Source organism: Argentina silus, assembly GCF_951799395.1.
Source record: "Argentina silus genome assembly, chromosome: 19".
NCBI lineage: Eukaryota > Metazoa > Chordata > Actinopteri > Argentiniformes > Argentinidae > Argentina > Argentina silus.
Window position 1 is genome coordinate 17,423,192 of NC_139673.1, and position 22,638 is coordinate 17,445,829.

A 22,638-nucleotide genomic window follows, 5' to 3' on the forward strand; every position below is an offset into this window, starting at 1 on the left:
GTAGCATTCATCTCAATCAGATGGGGGGGGGGGGGGGGGCGACACATTGTCAAATGGACATATAAAATAGAGAGGGGTTGTGTGTATGGAGAGAGAGAGAGAGAGAGAGAGAGGGAGGGAGGGAGGGAAGAAGATTTGGGGTGAAACAACAAGTCAGACGGGAATATGTCCCCTTAGATGTAGATGCATCACTACCCTCAAGGCCCTTTTTGGTTGTCATCACCTTGGGGAGTATAGGGAAGAAACAATGGCTAACACAGCGAAGGACACAATCACTTTACATGCTTGAACCACCACTCCTGGCTTTAGTATTCTGGTGGCGGTGATATGCGAAACAAGGAGCTATTAAAAGGTATACGGAAAACGAGGAAATAACCATGAAAGAAATCTGTCAAATCGAATGTCTCGGTCGGCTGTATGGCAGGCAGCAGTCTATGTTTATGATCAAAATGCTCGCCTCTATAGATAGATATGTACCGTACAGAAAACTGGCTTACAGACTTAGAGTCCTCCTAGGCTGAGGCAGTGGCCTGGCTAGAACACCACTGCACAGGGCCACTGCATCAAGGGCAGAGCAACCCTTAAAGGAGTGCTTCACTCAAAAAACATTCAGAGTATGTCTCGTCAGTCCACCATATGCATGATCCAATCATGTCATTGGTTTGTGCATACAAGCCTCATGGCTATCCTAATGATAAGCCGACATCATGGCTTCGTTCAGATGATACAGAAAATGAAACCTTTTTCCTTTCCTCGTGACTTTTCCTTGACCTTCCTCATATACTTTTTCCTCACGAGGTCAAGGAAAAGCTACAAGGACAAGAAGGTTTGTAGACAATCCGAATACAGCCGATGACGCACTTTGTGTCAACGCAACCTCATTTCCAGGAAGTAAATAGAATTGATGGTGGACTGATGAGAAAGACACATGAAATTGTTTTCAGAGTAAAGTACTCCTTTAAAGTTTATGAATTCAAAAGGGGCCACATCTGTATACCGCAGATGGCAACATGATGTCACTACGGGACTGCGGTAGTTTGTAGTTTATGCACTATTGCCTTTTGTTGACACATTATCAAGTCTGGCCCGTCATCACTTTCACGTGTCCTTGAGAAGTTTGTGCTGAGCAGGTGGATGAGGAGCGGGAGAGACAAGGTCTTTAATTAGCTTGACGGCAGGCAGGATAGTAATAGATCATCTCCCTCTACCCACTCTACCTTGAAGGTCCCGTCATTATAAACTAAACACACAACACATTAAAACCCCCCGACAACAATCAAGCCAGTGCTCTCACCTGGTCTCTCCTACGTGCTCGTCATAACATAGAGCTTCTGTCAGCATGGACCTAAACAGCCCCTATCCCAGCTCCTTAGGGTCTCATGTAATCACCATACATTAAAATCATCTTGCATGAACTGAGCACCTTGTGGGTGTTTTTTCTCCCCACATCAACCATTTGAATAGAATGAAAGCACTTTGAAGAGATGAGATTAAGCTAAACACTAGACGCTGCTATTGGCAGCCCAGGCATTAGGTAGGCAGTTATATAATTAGCATCCACTGGTCAAGTAATTATAACATCAATGCAGGCTTGCGCTGTAACAAGACGATGCTGGTGTGGTCCTCTCCCCCTCTCTCTCTCTCTCTCTACTTAGCATTTTGCACTAAGCCTGAGCTAGCACAATTGACCAGGTAATGAAGTTTCTGTTAAGCTACAGTATCCATGCCCAGCTGACACTTGCTGTGTGTGTGTGTGTGTGTGTGTGTGTGTGTGTGCATGCATGTGTGTGTGTACTTCAAATTGCTTGCGTTTTTATGCTTAACTCATGTGTGACATTCTCGCATACCATCCCTCCTTTCCTCAACTTTACCAGTTGACTGAGTCTCTGCAATCTTCTTACAGATTACTTACTGCAACAAATATCTTAATTACTCGGTGGAAAACCACGTTATGATATCAGACTGGTCGTTTCGAAAGGCAGCATTATGAAACATGAAACAACATGACATACTCCAGGCCCTGTCAACACCTCTCAACACCTCTGTAGAGAGACATGCCCCCGTTAAACAGAAACCAGTCTAAAAGCACCTTCTCACAGCTCACAGAAAGGGCGTGCAGAGAAGTGGTGCTCTACTCTCCCTTCCAGATGAAACATTGAACTTTCATTTAACTTGTTAAAATTAAGTATGTGTGCATGTGCGTGTGTGTCATCTTGTCAGATTAGTTCTAGGAGGCTACAAGTATTAAAGAAATCCTCACCATGACAACCTCCAAATCTGGGAAAAATTAGGCCATCTGTCTCAGAAAAAAACTCCACAACAAACACACATCTCTTAGGTTAGAGTGAGTTTTTACTGTTCGCTGAGCCTGCTGTTCATATTGTGTAGGTGGTTATTCTAGAAGAGGAGCACATGCATCAACTGGATAATTAACAACAGGTATTTATTTAAAATGTTTGTTTTGTAACAAATGAATTCACTTTGTTTAGATGTCTTTATAACATCAACGTCAGTTGTACATCACAGCAGACCTTGAGTCTAGACAACAGCCCCTTCTGGAACATTACCTCAGTCTGTCGGATGTGGGAGCAGTTTTAAGGTTGACGTCTGGTGTTGCTTGGTGACCAAACTCTCTCAAGGGTGCCTTTTCTTTATTGCATTACAGCCCCCTCCCCATCTGGGCAACAAGTTATCTGTTGTACTAAACAAAAAAAGATCCAGTCCAAGCAAAAACAGACTAATGCCATGCCTAATTGACTACTGAGATCCAAATAAGCCCCAATTAACAGGAGACAGCAGTAATCTTTTTAATTAGCTTAACAGCAGCAGTTGCACAGAGAAAATGGCGAGTGCTTAGTTTTCCATTGTTTTAATCTTGATGGGTAGGTCTGGGACGTGATCTATCATCAAATTCAACAAGAGGAGGACAAGCAGCACACAACTTAAACTTTGTTATAAATTCTATCATATTTAAAATAAAGACAGATTTTCAAAAACACCATTCTCCACAATTGGCATATTAGGCTCCTAAATGTCCATGCTTGTTCAGATGGCCTCTGACAAGCTCAATGAATATTCCCCAAAAATCATTTTAATTGTGTCATGTTTAAATGTATGAAGTTAGGCCCAACATGTGTTCTCCTGTGGAATGGCACTCTCAAGATAGAACGAGTACACTCGACAGGCCGCACCTCACCACAGGAGGCGTGGAGGGCAAACCAGGGAAAGAGGAAGTAACCTTAACATTTCATAAATTAACTGATAACACTTCACACCACAGTAGTTTGTGTATGTGAATATGGGTTTGGCTGGGGTTCACATCTTGCTACACTACTATAATCTTGTCTGACGTAGTAGCTCGTTGAGTAAACACATACCTGGCGCTGGTGATTAGCTAGTGTGTCAGCAGAGTATATGGGAGTTATGCGGCAAGGGTGTGGGCAGCATTGGGCAATACTGCTGCTCTCCTTCTCATAGTCAGACTCATGCTTCTCCTGGGTCCTCCCCTACAAGAGCTTGTGTGCAAGGATAGGCACGTACATTCCTGAGCAGAATCACACTCTTCACACATCCTTAACCTCACTGACATTGAATGTCTCAAGTTTCTTCAAATGAACCAACACACAGTGTGTAGGCTATGAATTCCTAAAGAGCCCTGCTTGGCAGTGCACTTTAAGGCAAGGCACATGGTGTAGATGAGCATTCTTGCCATCTGTCTCCACATTCCCCCTCTGCTGATGGGAACTAAATAACCCCCTCAGGGAGTAAAGATAGGACCTCATTACAGAAGAGGAGATGTTTCATAGTGAGCAGCACAGAGTAGTTGAGGTTGTACTTGAATGAGAGATAACTTCAGGAGCACACACATGCGCGCACATACGCACGCACACGCACACACACACACACACACACACACACACAGGATCCAACAAGTCAGAGAAACACGTTTGTTGGTGGCTCAGAGTTTTTACACATTTCATGAGAGAGGATTTAATTTGAATTTAAATGGTATTGTGAATATTATAACAGACCTTCTGTTTATTGATGACTTACAATTTCACATGGAGGAAATGTGACCTAGAACATTTGGAACTTCATAAATAAATAAATTAGGCAGATTGCTTGTAGGCCTACATTATCTGCCTTTCAAGATCATAACTTTTTTCCATGATGGTTTATCCCTGAATATATATATGTTCAATGTAATCAATGTATGTGTGGACAGTCCCAGTTTGTTAAACAGAGAGAGACGTGTGGCTGTCTGTCTGCATGTCTGTCTACACGGATCTATAGCCGTTGCAGAACACCTGAAATAACTAGTTCTGCCGGTTTTAACGATTAATTCCCTGTTTGAATAAGCGCCGCAACAGTCAATTCATTTAGTTGGAATCAAGCTAAATATTTCTAGTGTGCAAATGCCTTTCACTCCTATGCGTAATGCCTGTATCACATGTTAGTCTCTTGGCATCAGTTATTAGGTAAGCACCTTCATTATTGAACCTGCAAGTAGCCTATGATTAACTTCAGAGAATAAAAAGTAGGTTACATTGACTTGTAGTTGCACATGCTGCGTGGTGTACAGGCCTACTTTGACTTACCTTTTCTTGTTTATTCTCATTTTCTGAAGGGGGAGAAGTGGGAGATTTAACGCTCCCTAGAGCAACAGCTTGGGCTGCTAGAATGACGCTGCCCGGAGCAGAGTTGTTTTTTTCGATTGTTTCCACCTTTATGAGCCGGTGCTTTGGTGACACATACTTTATGTCCGGCGACCCCACAGCGCTCAGGCAAGTTCCAAACGAAATATTTCCGCCTCCCTCGTACGGATCTTCGAAGTCCAGTTCCTTTTGTAGTTTGTAAGCAGCAAGAATGTCCGGCTGAGCGGGGCTCGGATAGTGAGATGTGGCCCCGGAGCTTGGTTGTTGGTAGCCAGGCGTACCGGGCACAGCGGCGTGACAATGTCTGTAGTCCGGCTTCGGGGGCGCCGGAGGTGGTGCTTTGGTAGTTTTGAATCCTAGGTGTTCCTTGAACCATCTGGCCATGCTGCCAGTGCATTGCTCAAAACTCAATTTAGATATTTAGTTCCACCTTTCTTGCCAATGTCCTACCCTTTATGTGAGCTTTGAGATCCTCGGCTCACCTCGTACTGGGTTCCGAGTGTCTCCTCAGTTCCCTCTGCGTCCAGGAACCCTGCGCCGACCAAGAGAGCGCAGACAGGCACTTTCTGATCTCCTGCAACTCTGACACTGCCGCTCTGACAGCCGACTGTTTTCTGCGCTGAGTGCCTGCTAAGCAACATGGGAGAGCGCTTTTGCAAGTGAAGAGTGCGCTCCCCTTTCCCATTACCTGAGAACATTCACTGCCACCTACCGGACTTCTGTTAATACATGTTTAAAAAAACATTTAAGTCGTTTCATGTTGATATAGCAGCCTAAAATAATGTAGTCTTGTATCTCATAGATATTCAGTGGGGTATTATATACAGGCAATTGACACCGTTATTGTTGAAGGGTAACAGCACAGAGGGTGACAGAAGCCTTGACTAGCTGCCTGTGCATGGGTGTTCTCTAGCTTAAATTAACGGTTGATTATGTGGATGAAAGCAACTGCCCTGAATTTTAGTAAACCCAACAATGGCCAATTAAAGAAGTTGGTCAGTTAAAGAATACAACCAGCCTACTCTTTGTAGGCTGTCAGTTAGTGTCCATTTGGTCCAAGTCCAAGGTTAGATGCTACTATAGGCGTAGGCTACAGTCATGAGGACTCGAGGGTAAAATGTCTACTCTTTTTAGTCCAGACTGCCTCAATCTCCAGAAGATTTGATTGCAAATCACATTGCAAATGACCAGTGAAGAGGCACGTAGGTGCACGCACTCCGATGGCCCCCACCACCACGACAAATCCCAAAGCACACTGTATAATACAACTTCATCTAAAGCATCTGACTGCATAGTGCATCCCTGAATGAAAACAGCTAATTGCTTATTCAACACCAGGATGGAGAGAGAAAAATCAATTTAATGAATACCATCGAGAGAAAAAAAACAGTATTTAATGAAAACTGAATCACATTATCTGGGAGTGAGGAGAGAGCGAGGAGACAGATAGATACACAGACCAAGACAGACAGAAATCTCACAGAGACCTTGGGATCATGTGGTAAACCCTAATTGACTTTGCAATCAGAGGGCAGACAAAAGTCCCATTTCCCTTACATGGAAACGCACAAGAGCAACACAGCCCAAGGGCAGCAGCGGTAGCTTTTTATGAAGCAATATTTCTTTTTAATAACTCCACATCCCCCTGCAAGGAGCGTGATGTGGAGCAAGGAGTTTAACCCTGGCAAGCCCCTGGGAGTGGCAACTGCATGCACTGAAGATTAAATACAAAAACCTATTTTCTTGGCTGAAATCATGTTATGCACTTGGAGGGTGTGGAGTAATTCCCTTCATCCCATCCAATCCCCCCTTTCACTTTGTTCCACCCTCAATGTGTTTTAACACCCTGATGCACATATGCTGCTTAGAGTTTCCCCATCACCCTCACCACAATAAGTAATCTTGCTTTATAAAAAGAACTGAGAAATGGATATGAAAAATAACTTTATTTAAAAAGTTTAAAAAGTGTTTAAAAAAACATGGGGAATGTAATTTCAGTCAAGAACAATGAGAGGACAGTTCCTGAATGCAGAAGTTCACTCTGGGGCTAGTTGGGACACAGCTGACTCGGATATCATACTTGTGCTTGATTGCCTGCAAAAAAAAAAAAAAAAAGGGAAAAGGATGTCAGTTAAGTAGAACTGCTCTGGAACATAAGGTGTAGTCTGTCTTGTATTCCTCGCATCCTCCTTCCTCACTACCTTTTCAAAACGCATTGGAAAAGATCCAAGCTTCCTCCCGTTAGATATTCTCTTCCAATGCTTTTTGAAAAGTAAGCAAGGAGAGGATGCGATAAATAGGAGGCCATAGCAGTGATATTGTACCAATTGATCATTAATTTGATCAAATTAATAAAGTGGACAGGTGACCAAACAAAACAGCACTTAGGAACATGTGTATTGTATGCAATGCAAGCATTCTTAGTGCTCCAACAGGTGGCCCAAGGCAGGAAGCACCATATCGTTTAGCATGTTCTGGCCTTTAAATCACTGGGCTAAAAGTCATGTTAGGGCTGGGCTCACCAACAGTTTGAAGCTGCCATCCCTCAAGCCATCCAGCATTTTGGCAATGCGTGCCATCACAGTAAGTAAGGAGTCCTCTGTGTAACCAGTGTAGTGCTGCAGGGCTGGGGTCTAGGGTGCAAACAATGCACAATTCAGTCAACTGCCCTGTGCAACAAACCCATTGAACCCCTACCATGTGTCACTGTCTACAAATCAAAATGAGTTTGTCTATGGTATTCAAATGCTTATGAAATAAAATGGCTTTCAATGCAGTGTTAGTTTGTTACGTTTTACGAGCAAGTCGAAATAATAGCTTGAATGTTAAAAAACGAACCCAATCACTGAGAGGAGAGTCATGGAGGAACCTCAGAGACAGCGCTAGAGCTGCAGCAGCAGTGAGCGATGGTGGGTGGTGGACCGAGGCATAGTCCAGGATGGTCAGCTCCATCAGGTACTTTGCCAGTCGATACTCAGTTGACCCAACCTGGGAGAGGAAGGGTTAAACAGGAGACTATAACATACTGGAACTCCTGATCACCAGATAACATGCATTGCAAAACTTGTTTGTATTTTACAATGAAATCAAACAAGCTATGAAGCTAGTGGAGTAAGTGAGCAAAGATCAAGAGGAAGAAGCATAAACAGATGCTGAATAAAGCAATGAGCCAAATCCTCACCTTGGCAACCTTAAGAGCTCTCCTCAGAAAGTGAGATGCGGACGGTCGTCCCAGGTCATAGTTCAGGGCTTTCAGAATGGTTCTCTCCATGCGACAGATCTCATCATAGGAGTATGTGCAGTCGGTCGCATTAACAAAGTCTTCCACCGTTGGGGGATAGATTTCCTCATACTTTCCCGCAATCAGCATTGCAGTAACACCAACTAGTTGCAGAGACTTCCTTGCCACCAGGTTGTCCTAACAGGGTGGTGGAGCAGAGTCAACATGTGAGTTATAATAAAACTGCATGTGTTAGGGGTGGGATTTGAACCTGAATCATCTCCCATTTGGAAGACCCAAACATCTACCATTAGACCAAAAGGATATCCTCAGGTCTCAGGCAGGGCTACCTCACCATGAGAGCATGATTCAAAATGGCATGCTCCGTAGATGCACCAGTCAGAGGAAAACAAACTGTACCTGGAGATAGCGATCAATGACTCCGACGGTCATGAAGAGGGTCTCCTGAACCAATTCAAAATCCCTATGGACTTGGACCAGCCAGTCTATTAGAATACACCGCATCTGACCAGTCACCTTCCTGCCCTCCAGATAACATGGTTTGACAGCCATGGCAACCTGACAGACATGGAGAACAGGAGTTTGTGGTTGCATCCCAATAATCTTCCCTCTATTCCTCACCTCCTCTCTCCGTGCTTCCCTTCCTTCTGAAAAAGCATTGGGGGAGAACATCTAAGGGGAGGAACCTTGGATCTTCTCCTTAAATGCTTTAAAAAAAGAAAAGAAAAAAGAAAGCAAGGAAGGAGGATACGAGGAATGGAGGACAGACAATTGGGACGCAGTTTGTTGCGTGTGGGTCCTGCCTCAAAACATAACGGTTAGTGCAATAAAGGGTATACATCTTTTCAAACTTGCATGAAATTAAATCAAGCTCAGTACAACAGATGACAATAAAGATTAGGACTTGATCACCTCTAGGTTCCTCAGGTGAGCATAAATGTCCTTCACATATTCACTGCACAGATTAGCATCGCCTTCATCTGTAGCGTCCACATCTGGGATGTTGTGGAGCAGGGCATGCGAGGCGGCCTGTGGCATGCACTCCTCGTCCTGAGTGTCCCCTTGACTCTGGGGCATCTCAAGGATCGCTGTAATGGCGACCTAAAGAGCAACAAAATATGAAGACGTAGAGAATTATCTCTGACAACAGTAAAGACGGCTAGAGTTTGTGTAGTTGTACTTCCTGACGAAGGCCATGCTGAAACGCGTCAAGTTTGTATAGTATTTGTTCTATCCACCACACTAATAAAAGGGATTTTAATGTTACGAAGAGTGCCTTGATCCTCCTTGCTTTTTGATAGCCTCATTACCAGAGAGCACCTTCAATCTACTAAGATACACTTGTATATCCCAGTAGCGCTTCCCCTTCCTCTTTTCTCTATGTGCTAGGGGATAATCTAGAGCACAAAATCCATAGAGGGTCAACTTAGTTGGTCATACTGCACTGACATTGAACCTTTCCATAGATGTAGTGATGCGTATTCTGGCTGCAGCCCAACTCACAAACCCTCTCTCCACACCTCACCTTTATAGCCACCTCAGTGAGGCCCACATTCTCTTTATCCTCCTCTGAAGCAGCATCATCTGACCTTTCCTTTACACTCGGTTTACGTTGAACTGGTTTCATATGAGCAAGAGTTTGTTTCTATGGAAAATGAAAGCAACAAATGATTTAGATGTTGCACTGCAAACAAGACCACAACCACCAGTCAGCATACTGTAGGGTGTAAAATAGATAGAGAAATATTTACATTTCCTGCAACATCTTTGGGCTTATTGTTCAGTTGGTTTGCTGCACTTCCCAAACGCACTCTGGACCTGAGACCATGGCACAAGCAGGTGAAAGGTTTGCCTGGTAAGGTATCTGCATCCTCTGCCTTGCTTCCTTTGGCATGCTTGGTTTGAATCTTCAAAAGAATTGTGCAGCAGTATACAGTAGGCCAGTATTAGCAAATTGCATTTGGTAGCTCATCTAACATTTCTTTAAGCAAAAATACATGAGGCCATGACATTTATCATGGCTGTAGCAAGGCGAGGCCTCATTGTTCAATTGGTGTGCTGCAATTCCCAAACGCACCCTGGACCTGAGACCATAGCACAAGGAGGTGACAGGTTTGCCTGGTAAGGCATCTGCATCCTCTGCCTTGCTTCCTTTGGCATGCTTGGTTTGAACCTTCAAAAGAATTGTGTAGCATAGGCCAGTGTTAGCAAAATGCATTAGGTAGCGCATATAAGATTTCTTTGAGCAATAATACATGAGGCCATGACATTTTTAAATCATGGCTGTAACGGTAGATCACCATAGCCATGAGATAAGTAAACACAATAATAATAATAATAATACATTTTGTATAGCCCTTTTCCTCAGTGCTCAAGGACACTACATTTCAAGGAGAGTCATGAGCAACAACACAAGCACAGTCAGTAAAAAAACAACACAAATAGTTAAAGATTAAAAGCAAATTTAAAAAGATGGGTCGAGAGATTACATGGATTCGAGTGTATTATTGCTTTTATACAACGGCATAGGCTACTAGCTTTAAAAAGCAATATTCATTCCAAAACCGTCAATTTTTCAACAAAACCTGACGCTCCATTTACTAACACTGGTTGTCAAATGCAATTTAAGGCTTTCTCTGGTCGTTAGTTATGATACTATTCGTATTGACTGCCATGTCAAATCAAAACTACCAAAGCGCTGGTTGATAGTTCCAGTACTGGTTTCTAGGGACGCTGTCCATGGCTGTGAAAACACGCAAGTCTATGCAGAGGCAAATTTAATTAACCTACATTTCATGTTATATACCAAGGTGGAAGGGAAATGCGATCAAATCTAGGTGGCACGTATGTGTTGCCTGCAGTCTGAGCCGCACAGTGGCTTGTGCCTGGGCAGTGATCGACACAATGTTGCGTTCATTATGTCTGGCTGCAAGCAAGTACAGACAGTAGCTACAGTATCTGGCTGGCTACGAGCTGGATTAAAAGTGTTGAGGCACCCGACAAGATCGACATCACCTGTACAGCTCATATACGTAGGTCGCTTGATGGCTAGCTAGCCGAATTAACCTACATTTTCGTGTAGTAGTGTGCGTTGCTAAGTAACGACGTAAACGATGGCACTTTAGGAATGGACGTGGCCATGTGGATGTTTAATATATCATGGGCAGGAAAAACTGTAACATTAGGAAATCCAAAACACCCGTTGTATAAAGCTTGACAATATGTTTATCCAGACAGGAAACCACTTCTGATTGAGCGGTGTGATGGAATCAAAAGTACCTTTAATACACGGTATTCCTTCTTCAAAATTGGATTAGAGATAGTTTTCACTGACACTGGCAATCTGGACCTCAAGGAATATGACATTGTGGCGACAGGTTTAGCTGCGACAATAGTCTCACGGGGCCTTGATTTAGGCTGAATGCTGTAGATAGAGAAGTGCTAACAAGTCTCACAATGTACAACACTATCAAGGCATACAAGCAAATAACAATTAACTAAAATCTCAAGTTAAAAATCTAAAACAACTGAGCAGTTAACATATTCTACATTGCCATACATTAGCCAAGAGCCACATGCATATCTGCCTGTTTGTCTACATAAATCAGATTAGCAAAAGTAATGCTGATGGTGTTTGATAGTGGCAGCATATTGTATTTGAAAATAATTATTTGTGATTGCGACATGGACCAACTTACTTGTGTTATGCAAGGAGCCGTATCACAGGGGAAAGTGTTCCAACTCAATAAATAAACAGAATACCAGCCTGATTGAGCACCACCTGTTGTAATGACATCAACCTACACAGGTGTGTTCATTTAGACTACATTAATTGGAAATGTCCTGATGAAAAGATGTTCAATATTGTATACAACATGTAGAACATTGTAAAACAGATAGTTCACACTGAACTGTTCTGATCATTTTGGAACACTGAAGTTGCTACATTACATACTGTATTTGCAAAGCCTACAACATGTAGCATGACAGTCAGGCATGTAGTAGGCTCTACCTGCCATATTTGCTGCAATATCAATCTTCAGAAATGTTATGGTTGAGCATAGATTCCAGATAACACCTTAGATGTGCAAGGAATGGGTTTGCATTTACATGGTTTAAAAATGGATACAAATGAAAATCAATGTTTGTGCAGTATTGATTTCCCCACACAGCCATTTTGATACACAGCTTGTGGTTGGTTATTCTCAGGGTCATTCACAAGGTTTGAGAAGTCAAAGGGAGAGATAAATTATACGAAGCACATAGCCTTTTATGTTTATAAGCCAGTGCTAGGACATCACACACAGACACACACACCACACACACACACACACACACACACACACACACACACACACACACACACACACACACACACACACTGAATATACACACACAGTTTGTCTGTCTACCTAGGGTATTGTTTCTGGTCATTCACTTCCAAGTCAGGCACCGTACTCTCATGTTCCAGACTGAGCTCTTTGAAAAACATCAATAATTCATCACAATTTTTAAACCAGCAGGTAAACCCTGCAGCCCAGACATCCAAATCCATGCTCTCCTGGCATGACTGCATTCATACAAAGGAAATGATGGGTATTGGCCCAAGATAAGTGGTTGGCAACAGATCTCTCAAACTGTAGAGAGCACACAGAGGCTACAAGGCTCTGACCTTAGCAAGACATGCCGGTCCTGTCTGTTGTACAGATGTCATTGAAATCAGCATTGACCATATCTTGAGATAAATGCTAGTTGAAATACTTTGTTAATCTCATTTTAAAAGTCAGTTGGTCATCTCATGACATCACCCAGTTTGGACCATTCCATCAGCCATGGAGACTCGGGGTGGGGTGGGGGGGGTCAACATCTGGACACAGTCTACATGCTCCCTTTATGCACTCTGAACACATGCTGCCTCATTCATTAACTCAAGCAATAGGGGTTATTAATCAGGCAGAAATCGGAGGACAGTTATAATGGCATGCCCCTTTGTCCACTGTTTCCCTGGTAAAGCATCAATATAGCAGTGTACTTTGGTGTAGACTTTCAAGAGGATCACTCTCAGTGGCCCTGCTGTTTGATTGCACTACATTGTTTGCTTTGGCATACCTGTCAATCAAAGTCCAGAGAAAATCATCTAAAAGCAGGTGGCTCGTGCAGTACATACAGCATTGCAGGGCCTGGAACCAGCAGTCACTACATAAAGCAGGTTGAGATGAAATGCTAAATTAATGTTTCCTGCCCTGTGAGAGCTAGGCAATAGGGCTATAGGGACAGATCGCAAATCTGATTTATATGTGTGGTCTCCAACTGGGCCCAGCTGTGCATAGATATGGGTTAAGAGTATATCTGTGGTGTATTATGTAGTCATCTCAGCTGTGATCTATACAGTGGGAACAGGTGCAGTGTGCGTGACCTCTCTCTCTCTGGTGGAAGTCTATATGCGTGACTTTAATATAAGGAGCTTGGCTTAAGGAAATTCCAATATCTTTACTCCCTTAAGTCGATAGTAGTGACGCCAAACTACATTTGGATTGTGATCTCACTGGTCAGTTTATGTGTGTGTGATGAGTCTGTCTGCCCGACCCAGGACGCAATTTTGAAACCTTGCGTTCCCATGGCTAGCTAGCGCCTTGCCGTGGCTTTGGTTGGTCGAGGGTGATGTCACTGCACGATGGTATAGCCAATGCTGCCTAGCTAATAGACATGTGCTAGCTACATGTGTTTGCTGTGAAGTTAGCGGTTGTCAGTGGATCTTCTTAGGTGGATTTAAGACAAAGACCTTTCTGAGCAAACAGCCTTTTATGACAGGAACCATTACAGATGTCCATCTCTCCGCGTCTTCAGTCAGTCTTGTCCCTTTTCACCAATTTCTTATTCAGATATATCTAAACCAACTCAATTAGTTAATTAACAGAGGCTGTTTTCACTGCTGTGATTATGGTTATTAATCATTTACTCACAGTATCTGCATAGTTTCATGTGCTGAGCCAAATAATGAATAATAACAAAAGCCCTTTCCCTGAACCTATGAGATTCCTCTCTTGAAGATCCTGAGCCACTGCAATCTTAAATTATTCGGATATTTGCTTTTTGAAGCGAGAATCCCACATGTCAGAACCTAAGTAGAACATTCTGACTTCCTGCTGGATGGGGGGTATTCGGGTGCTTCTCAAATACCATCTGAAATCGTACATCAACATCATGGGAAGTACAAACTGTAAGAAACTGTTATTTTAGGGTAACATCCACAGACTGACTCACTAGGGGGACGGATCTCCATTTGGGTTTGTAATGTTGTTGACCCTCCCTCTGCGGCAACCCATCCTCTCCCTGTCGCCGATACGCAGCTCTGCAGCTCCACACAGTCTTTTGATCCAATCTGCATCTCTTTTCGGCTCCCTCTCCCTTTGCCTCTTTTCACATCTGACAGCATGTCACAGTAAAAACGTACAGTCTCGCCAGTTATTCATGAGATGCATCAACTCTCTCTCCAAACTCTTTCTTCTGGTCTTATGTGCTGATCCCTGTGCCACTCTCCTGTATGCCAGGCAGCTCTACTTTATGGCAAGTGAAACACAGAGTATGACATGTTACCTATTGAACCCCCTCTAAGTATGTCACCCAGTTTCACAAAGTTTCATAAGATTCTCATAGGAGCCTTGCAGCCATATCACTGTCTGTCAGAGTGTGTGTGCAGCTGTATGGTTCAGTGGCTATAAATGGAGAGGAAGTGATGATGGTGCTGTAGGTGTGACAAGCTCAAGTGAACAGTGGTCCATCTTCTGAATATGAAATGCTCCAAGGAACCTAGTATGGGCCATGGATTGAATCCATCCCCACTTTTAAAATTCCAAAACCGACAGTAGGCGTTGGTTGTGCGGGGGTGACACGACTCTACTTCAGGTCTCAGGTCGGTGACGTCACTGCCCGATGCTAACCATAGCCATCTGCCACATTAGCACAGAGCTACGTTTTCACTTTATTCTTGAAAAATATATAAATGTGCTTCTAGAAAGCACTGTCGGTGAACAGTGGTGTGGTTTGGAAGACTGGTATTGTCCAGTGACACAAGTTGAACTGCTCGCTCGTATAGTGATGTCTGCCTATCTTCTGTGTGCTTTGTTCTGAGCCCCCATACTGTGACCCTCCTGGCGGTGACTGTGTGAGCTCTGACTGTGATGGATCACAGCTGAATGGTCCACAGCCCAGCCTCTCCACTCTGACACAGTCAATAGCTACTGACAAATTGAAGTTTACAGGCGGCTCGTTCTCTCTGTTCCGTCTCCTCACCCTCGTTCTCTAATGCACCGGCGGTATGCAGCGCCATATTTACACACCATACGGGGGTCACAGCTTCAATCATCTCTGTGAACTGGCTAATGGACTACTAGCTTTGCATAATCTCCATCTCCCCCTCTCTCTCTCTCTCTCTCTCTTTCTCTCTCTCTCTCACTCCCTCCCACCCCTCTCTCTCTCTCCCTCTCTCGCTCTCTCTGTCTCTCTCTCTCTCCCTCCCTCCCTCCCTCCCATGCTCATATCAACAAAATGATCATTATTTCGGTCATATCCCACCTTAAGCACGATTTCATTATTCTGACGCGCAATTATCAAAGTCAGAATTGCCGTCGGTTAGATTCCTATTGATTGCCGTGGTAGACTGGCACGCTGTGATGAGATGAGTCAGCTCCCCCTCCTGCCCTCATTCTCTCACACTTTAATTTGTTTTAATGCATTTCTCTGACAGCAACAGTCTCCAACTGTGCAGGTAAACTGTATGTGTCTTACATGATCAGGTGGATGCACCATTACAGCCCCAACCTCTCTGATTCGATGGTTATAGAGGAGGATGTGTTCATTGTAATGCATGGAATGGAATGAGGAATGGTATCAAACACACCCATTCCTAATTCTAATTCCAATCCATTCCATGCATTACAATGAGCCTACCTCCAGCAGCCTCCACTGATGGTTAGATAGATTTGATCTAGGGGATGGAGAAGAGGATTTTGTTTTAATGGATGCTCTTATAGTGAGCTGTAGAGGGCCACATTAGAGCAGCAGTAGAGTAGTCTCAAGAGGCAGGAAATGTGCTCGGCTGCAGTTTTGGGATAATAGAAGATGAGATATGTGACCCCAGAGGCTTGTTCTCAATGGCATCGCCTTAACATTGCCGTCATTGTCATGCTAATGCATCCACAAGTGACTGTGCACATGCCGCAGCGGCGGAAGGGGCTGATTGGGGTCCTCAACCACTGCAATTGCCAACAGCCAAATGAGAAATGGTGAGAGCACTGCTGTCCTCTTCCTATTGAGAGTCTTCTTCACCATAGTGCCAGCTGATTTCTTTCCTGAGTATTTTTCCTCTCTGCCAAGATACATGGATTGAGGAATGAGGTATTCATGGCTCCGGTGCTGAGAAGTGCATCATCCCCATCATCCCTCACACAGGCGTCAGGCTGACAGGATGCTGCTGAAGGCAGGGGCTAGTGATTCGCCGAGATCTGACAGTTATGGAACAACGAACATCAAAACTGACATGTTTGAATGGTTTTACCATATCCCAGTTGAACCACTATAGAATTAAGTTAGCTTTCTGCTTAGGACACATGACAGAGCCTATAACTCACCAATGTATGTCAAATCATGTAAGCATTATTTTGAAAATGCTACTGATTTAGTTTGTTGTTGGGGTGCATTCAAATAATGAAATATTTAAATGTTTGTTACTGTGTGGGTGACCACTGGGGGTTCAGGGATCGCTTATTCTGGTCTGTGATCTTATTAATGACATATCGATCTGGAGCTTGTGTTGTAATGCCCTGGTTGGCTGACTCTCAGGAATCTTTAGTATATATCAATACCTTGTTTGTCTTTTAATTGCATATTGATTCAGTACATTTATTGAGGCTGTTAGTCTTACTTTTTGGAGGCTAAACCCTGTTAGACTGAGTAAACTACTAGACCAATGGCATCTTCATTTCCATTCCCAGGTATATGAAGACATTGATCATCTTCCTGGTAGAGAAATATTATTGCGAGTCTATCTTGGAAACAGTGCAACAAGCTGATTCTTCACTGAAGAACAGGGTCGAAATGAGAAACATTTGGATACAAACCTGTCCTAATTTTCCTGTCTAAAGTTCTAGAGAATTATAACTGCTGGAAACATTTGTGTTGAGACTTCATATACCACTAAACATGAATACCCAGCATTCTTGAGTATCTCTCTAACACCTTTCCAGACAAATTAGACACAGCCCAGTTGGATTCAATGGGCCTCGCCCTTGGGAAATTATCATAGCAACGTGCCTCTCATCCAAGTTTTATGTTCCAAGGCAAAGACTGAAAGAGAGTCTGGGAGAAAAAAAAATAGAGTTCTGAGACCTCATCTTAGAACTGCGAGAGACAGCGAGTGTTCGACAATCACCCGGCCGTGAATGATAAATAAGTAATTTCCTCGCGGGTTTGTCAACGCACGGGAGCGGATCCAGAGACTCCCTAGAAGCGGCATTTTTTTGGGAGGGATGATTAGACGCTGAGGATGATGGATGTGTGAAGTGCTATCCCGGAGACGGGGGTATGTCCGGACCGCTCAGTGGCTGATGGCTCACAAATGGCTGCCATAACCACAGCCTCATTACACACCCATCACAGGCTAGACTCTTTATCTTATGACATGCACTGCAGATAGGTGATCTCACTAGTCCTGCTCAATTTAATACCAACATTCACACACTCCTCCCTTCCAATAGATGTACATTAGGACCACTCCGTTTGCAAATGCATGGACAATTTCAAGGAGAAAAATGGTGTGTTGAATCTTCTGAAAGTATGCCATATGCAGAATGCAAACGAGAATGTTTGCCAAGTATGAGACAGATAATGTCAAATAAGCATTTTACACTTTATGATTTCGTGGTTCACATAAAGGACTTTCATTTGTCGATTAAATGGGATTTAAAATGATGAAAGGCAGCATTTACAGCTATGTATGTGCCAGTGGAGGTAGAAATCGGAGGACGGGCTCATTGTAATGCATGGAATGGAATGAGGAAATCAAACATGGGTGCCTCAGATGGTATATGCCCAAAACGAAAAAAAGTCAGTGATGTTCAATACAAACATATGATATGTTAACATATCATAAGACTGTGTGTGCTGTTCATGCAGTGTGGAAACATACAGTGTTATGGAAAATAACTTTGGATAAAGTGAAATGCATTATTTGTTGGAGACTTTGAGAAGAGCCAGACAACTTTATCTTGATCGCTGTAATCCAGAACAGATGACCTGTGTCAAACTGTTGACCCTGACCGACCATTTCCTCTGAAGGCAATTAGAGCAGTTTTCTGGGGAAGAAAGACAGAAGAATGTACATTGTGCTTTGAAGCAGCGGGCCTCAGTCCTGAATGGAACCAAGATAAACCCAGCAACAGTTGATTGGTAAAACTTTACTGATAGACTGACTGAGTGACATCACATTTCACATACATTTGTGATTTCCTTACATTATGTAATTGCAGAAACACACATGCATGGATGTACACACACATACACACTCGCATGTATGCACACATACATGCACGTACGCACACACACACACAAACATTTTCAATCATCACAAAGGCCCTCGTTTTACTGAGCAACGGCCCTCTCAGCCGTAACCTGCGACTGCAGCAGTTTATGAGACAAGTCTTTATATGCAGTAAAGCTTGCAGAAGCTCCAGGCAGACCGTACCAGTGGCTGAGCTTTGCCTCAGACTCCCATTTCTCATGGAATAGGCTGACTGACTATGGGCATCCATAATTCTAGGCCTGTTACACAGATTTTACCAGTCTGAGAATAGCTGACATTTTCTATGTCAGCATGCTCACTGACTTTCATAGTACAGAAAGTCTACAATCTCACCTGTGTTTCTTTCTGACAAGTCATTTCCATACAGGAGATCAAGTGTGGAAATGACTGCTGTGGGAGCGGCCACCACTGAGTGGTAAGATAATGAACCAATTAGAGCTCATGTCTTTGCTTGGTCGAAGAAATATTCTGTAGCATGTAGCTAGCTAGCTCAAGGAACGCCTCAGTAAAATAGTTTATGCCAATATGTGACCAATAATAATAATTTAAAAAGTTGAAGTATTGTGTGCGACTCTAGCTCCAATTAACCCACAAAGTACTCAGAGACGGATCGTCAGAACACATGCAAAGGGCAAAATAAAGATCACAAATGTGTGTTGACTTGCTTGACATTCATGCAAGCCTGTTAAGACAGGCAGTTACACACACACCTCCACTTCCCCCAGGAGCAAATCTGTGTGACACTTCCCCATACTGCACAGTTCCCAAGATAGACCACTGTCTGAACCGCTACTATAAACAGCTAAAACAGTCCGCCAGGGAATAAGAGAGGGAGGGAGGGAGAGAGAGAGAGAGAGAGAGAGAGAGAGAGAGAGAGAGAGAGAGAGAGAGAGAGAGAGATCTTTAAAGGACTCTATGTAACCAATTTTGGGGCTTCCATGTAACTTCAATAGGGACTCTATGTGACTTCATAGGTTAAGAGTTTGCAGGCAGGTCTAGTATGTTTGCCATTCATGTGGAATTCAATTCCATTGTTGCCCTGTCTATCAAGAACAGAAAAAAACAACAACCATGCCTTTACACTCAAACTGTCTCCTCATAAGGCCCATTATGCTCTCTTAATAAGGGAAGCCCACATGAAACTGTTGGAGTTTAGTAGCCAGGTTTAAGTGAGTTTTGACATACTATAATAAGAGGCCTGTATTATAGGTATAACCCTATAATACTGTATGTCCAATCTACTAGGCTTTAAAGAGACCCTATAAAGACCATACTGCACCTTGCACAGAAGAGTCACACTGCCTTTAAAGCAACGTTACCATACCATTCTTTCCTTAGGACGCGACCCCTTGTCCTTCCTGGGTGGGCACAATTATCACTCAGTGATAAAAATGAGCCCTTAGGGAGCTATTCGCTCACAATATATTTAATTGAACGAAATGATATAAAGGGATAAATTAAACTTGAGTAATATTAAGCTGACCGGAAAGAGAGTTCAGCCATGCAGTATTATAAAGGCGCAGCGGTTTGCGTCTGAACATTCATCAGATAAAATGGGTCTGGGTATTGAGGACAGAGTGGAGAATTATACAGACACTATCTCCCCCCCCCTTTCTCTCTCTCCCTCTCTCCCCCCCCTCTGTCTCTCTCCCTCTCTCTCTCTCTCTCTCACACACACACACACACACACACATCTTGGCTGTGTGTGTCCGCATGTTAATGAACCCTCTCTGTCAAACTCTACCTGGCCCACTCTGCTCAGCCTGCCCTCTAATGACAGGCCATCACAGGGGTCATGACCTCTCACGACAGGGCACTGGCACGTTGATCCACTGCCACAGGGTATGCTGACCACACCGCACCTGACAGAGTGCACACACACACACACACACACGTGCGCCTGCACACACTCACGCAAACACACACACACACACACACAAACAGAATGGATTCAAACACAGATGCATGTATGGAAACTAATACATGGACTTTTTACACACTCGAGGACGGGGAGAGAGAACTCAAGGTCCTAACTCTGAGTTCACCAGCCAGTTCACCAACCATGAGTCTCACACCTCTCTTCTTAGTGCTTACCTTCGTTCCCTCCCCTGCCAAGTCTCCACCAGAGGCCATAACAGTCCAGGACTACAGCTCCGTTCCTCTGAGACCGTCACAGTTCACAGTCTCACACCGTCCTTCACTTCTCCAGCAACACGCCTGTCTATTTGTAGCATCCACTGTACCCACACATTTACACCTACTCACCTCGGGCCTCTACCCACACTCTACCCACAGAGTATGAGCATTGTGGCCGGGTTCGAAAGTTCACACTACATACTATTTGTGCACATTCCTTAGTGTTAGTAATAGTGGTAGTTTCTTAGTATTAGGTTGTGGAGTATGCAATATTTACCAACACTGAGAATGCATGAAATACCAGATGATACTACGTTTGTCTTTCCATGTATTATCAGTTCACTGCACACTATTCAGGAAGTTAATTCCAATTTCAATTCCACAATTGTTATTATGGGTGTGATGTAATATGTAGGGTTAGTATCTACTTTTAGTCAGTAGGCAGTATAAACATTCTGACCTGGCCTGTGTGTGTGTGTGTGTGTGTGTGTGTGTGCGTGCGTGTGCGTGCGTGTGTGTGTGTATGTGTGTGTGTGTGTGTATGTGGCCTCTGCAGTGGCAGGTGCTGAGACAGTGAGAGTTTAAGTACCCTAACGATAATATAACGTAGGTGACAGGCTGCCATATTTGAGCCACTTACATTTAGAGCTTTGCTAGCGGAACAATAGTCTTGCTTTTTGGTTATTTACGTTCTCCACACCTCACTCTGGAGTCAAGGTCTGGTTCTTGATTCACTGTGATTGTATGAAGAGCTCCATTGAAATGATTTTTTTGTTGTGGGTTACTATTAGTATACTGACTTGTGGGTCTTTCTGGACAAGATCACCAGGTAAGCATGAATCTGCTGGGTATAATCTACAGAAGTAATTGTACTGCCCTATGGTCTTAACCTGAATTCTAACAAAATGTTAACAAAGAAACAAGATACACACACACACACACACACACACGCGCGCACACACAAACTAGCACACATCTCCAATGACCAAAGTGAAAGCGCGATACTGTAGCATTGTGTCTTTGATTTCAGCACCTCCGGAGCCCTGCCAAAGAGCCCACTGCGCCTCGCCCCACCATCCCCCCAACCTTTCCCCACCCTGTCACAGGCGAGAGAGGAATACAAATGCCCTCGTCCCTGAAGCCCAACCAAAGCCCAGCCCAGCCCCCCTCCTACCCACACAGCCCACGCCCCCCTCCCCACCCCCACCCCTAATCCTCCGCCCCCCGCCCGCTTCTCTCCGTCCTTGACTGCTCTCTTCCAAGGACAGGCAAAGACATCCCCCTCGGTGAGAGAAGAGTGATTTCACCCGACACAGACATGACGGAACACACAGCACCGAGGGCGGTTGCTGCTGCTGTTGGTGGGGGAGACGGGGGCTCTGTGATTGAGATGTAAATGCATATGTTTGACTCCCCCCATCACGCCATCAAGACACTTCATACTGAAAGCCATCCATATCAGCCATTCTGCATCAGTGACTTCTGTCACACATTCCCTCAAGTGGTGAACACATACACATGCCAGTGGGAGACAGTTGTCACAGCAGCCAAGCAGTCCAGGCTAAAGGGTGGAGAGAACATGGTGTAGTGTAAACTTGGGAAACCACATGGATGGAACATGTATGCATGCATGAGTTGAGATTTCATCCAGAGTAATTTGAGAGTAGAAAGAACGTGTGTGTGTGTGAGTGTGTGTGTGTGTGTGTGTGTGTGTGTGTGTGTGTGTGTGTCTTCAAAAGCACTGATACGAGGCTGTTTGTGTATATATCAAACTGTGTGGTACTGTTTTTGTGTGTGTGTGTGTGTGTGTGTGTGTGTGTGTGTGTGTGTGTGTGTGTGTGTGTGTGCATGTCTGCCTTTGTCTGGGTGGGTCTGGGTGGGTCTGACATTCCTGGACAGTGCACGTAGGGGTTTTATGACCGTCGTCTACAGAGTTATTTCTCTCCAGAAGGACAAAGCTGAGAGGTGATTAAAAGCAGAATGGAATGTCACACCTAATAGATACAGAGAGGGAGCTCTCTGCACAG

The 22,638-nt window shown here is 44.0% G+C and overlaps 2 protein-coding genes and 1 pseudogene across 4 annotated transcripts in view; all 3 read right to left on the reverse strand.

Annotated features, from left to right (window-relative positions):
• The window catches only part of LOC310820110 (SH2 domain-containing adapter protein D-like), a 31,587-nt gene extending 26,363 nt beyond the window's left edge, over positions 1-5,224 (reverse strand). For both annotated transcript variants that reach the window (XM_083691632.1, XM_083691631.1), the window contains exon 1: positions 4,599-5,224. In XM_083691632.1, coding sequence (XP_083547758.1) covers positions 4,599-5,039 — 441 coding nt within the window. In that variant the 5' untranslated portion in view covers positions 5,040-5,224. The remainder of the gene's footprint in view (positions 1-4,598) is intronic.
• Positions 1-22,638, reverse strand: part of LOC310819882 (cytochrome P450 3A27-like) — a 186,679-nt pseudogene that overhangs the window by 111,758 nt on the left and 52,283 nt on the right. The gene's annotated exons all lie outside the window — the stretch shown is intronic.
• LOC310819476 (G2/mitotic-specific cyclin-B1-like) lies at positions 6,654-9,523 on the reverse strand (the record flags this gene model as incomplete). Its single annotated transcript, XM_083690781.1, has 7 exons — positions 6,654-6,749; positions 7,178-7,288; positions 7,494-7,643; positions 7,837-8,073; positions 8,296-8,454; positions 8,809-8,997; positions 9,422-9,523. 7 exons carry the CDS (start codon positions 9,521-9,523, stop codon positions 6,654-6,656), a joined length of 1,044 nt encoding a protein of 347 aa, XP_083546907.1.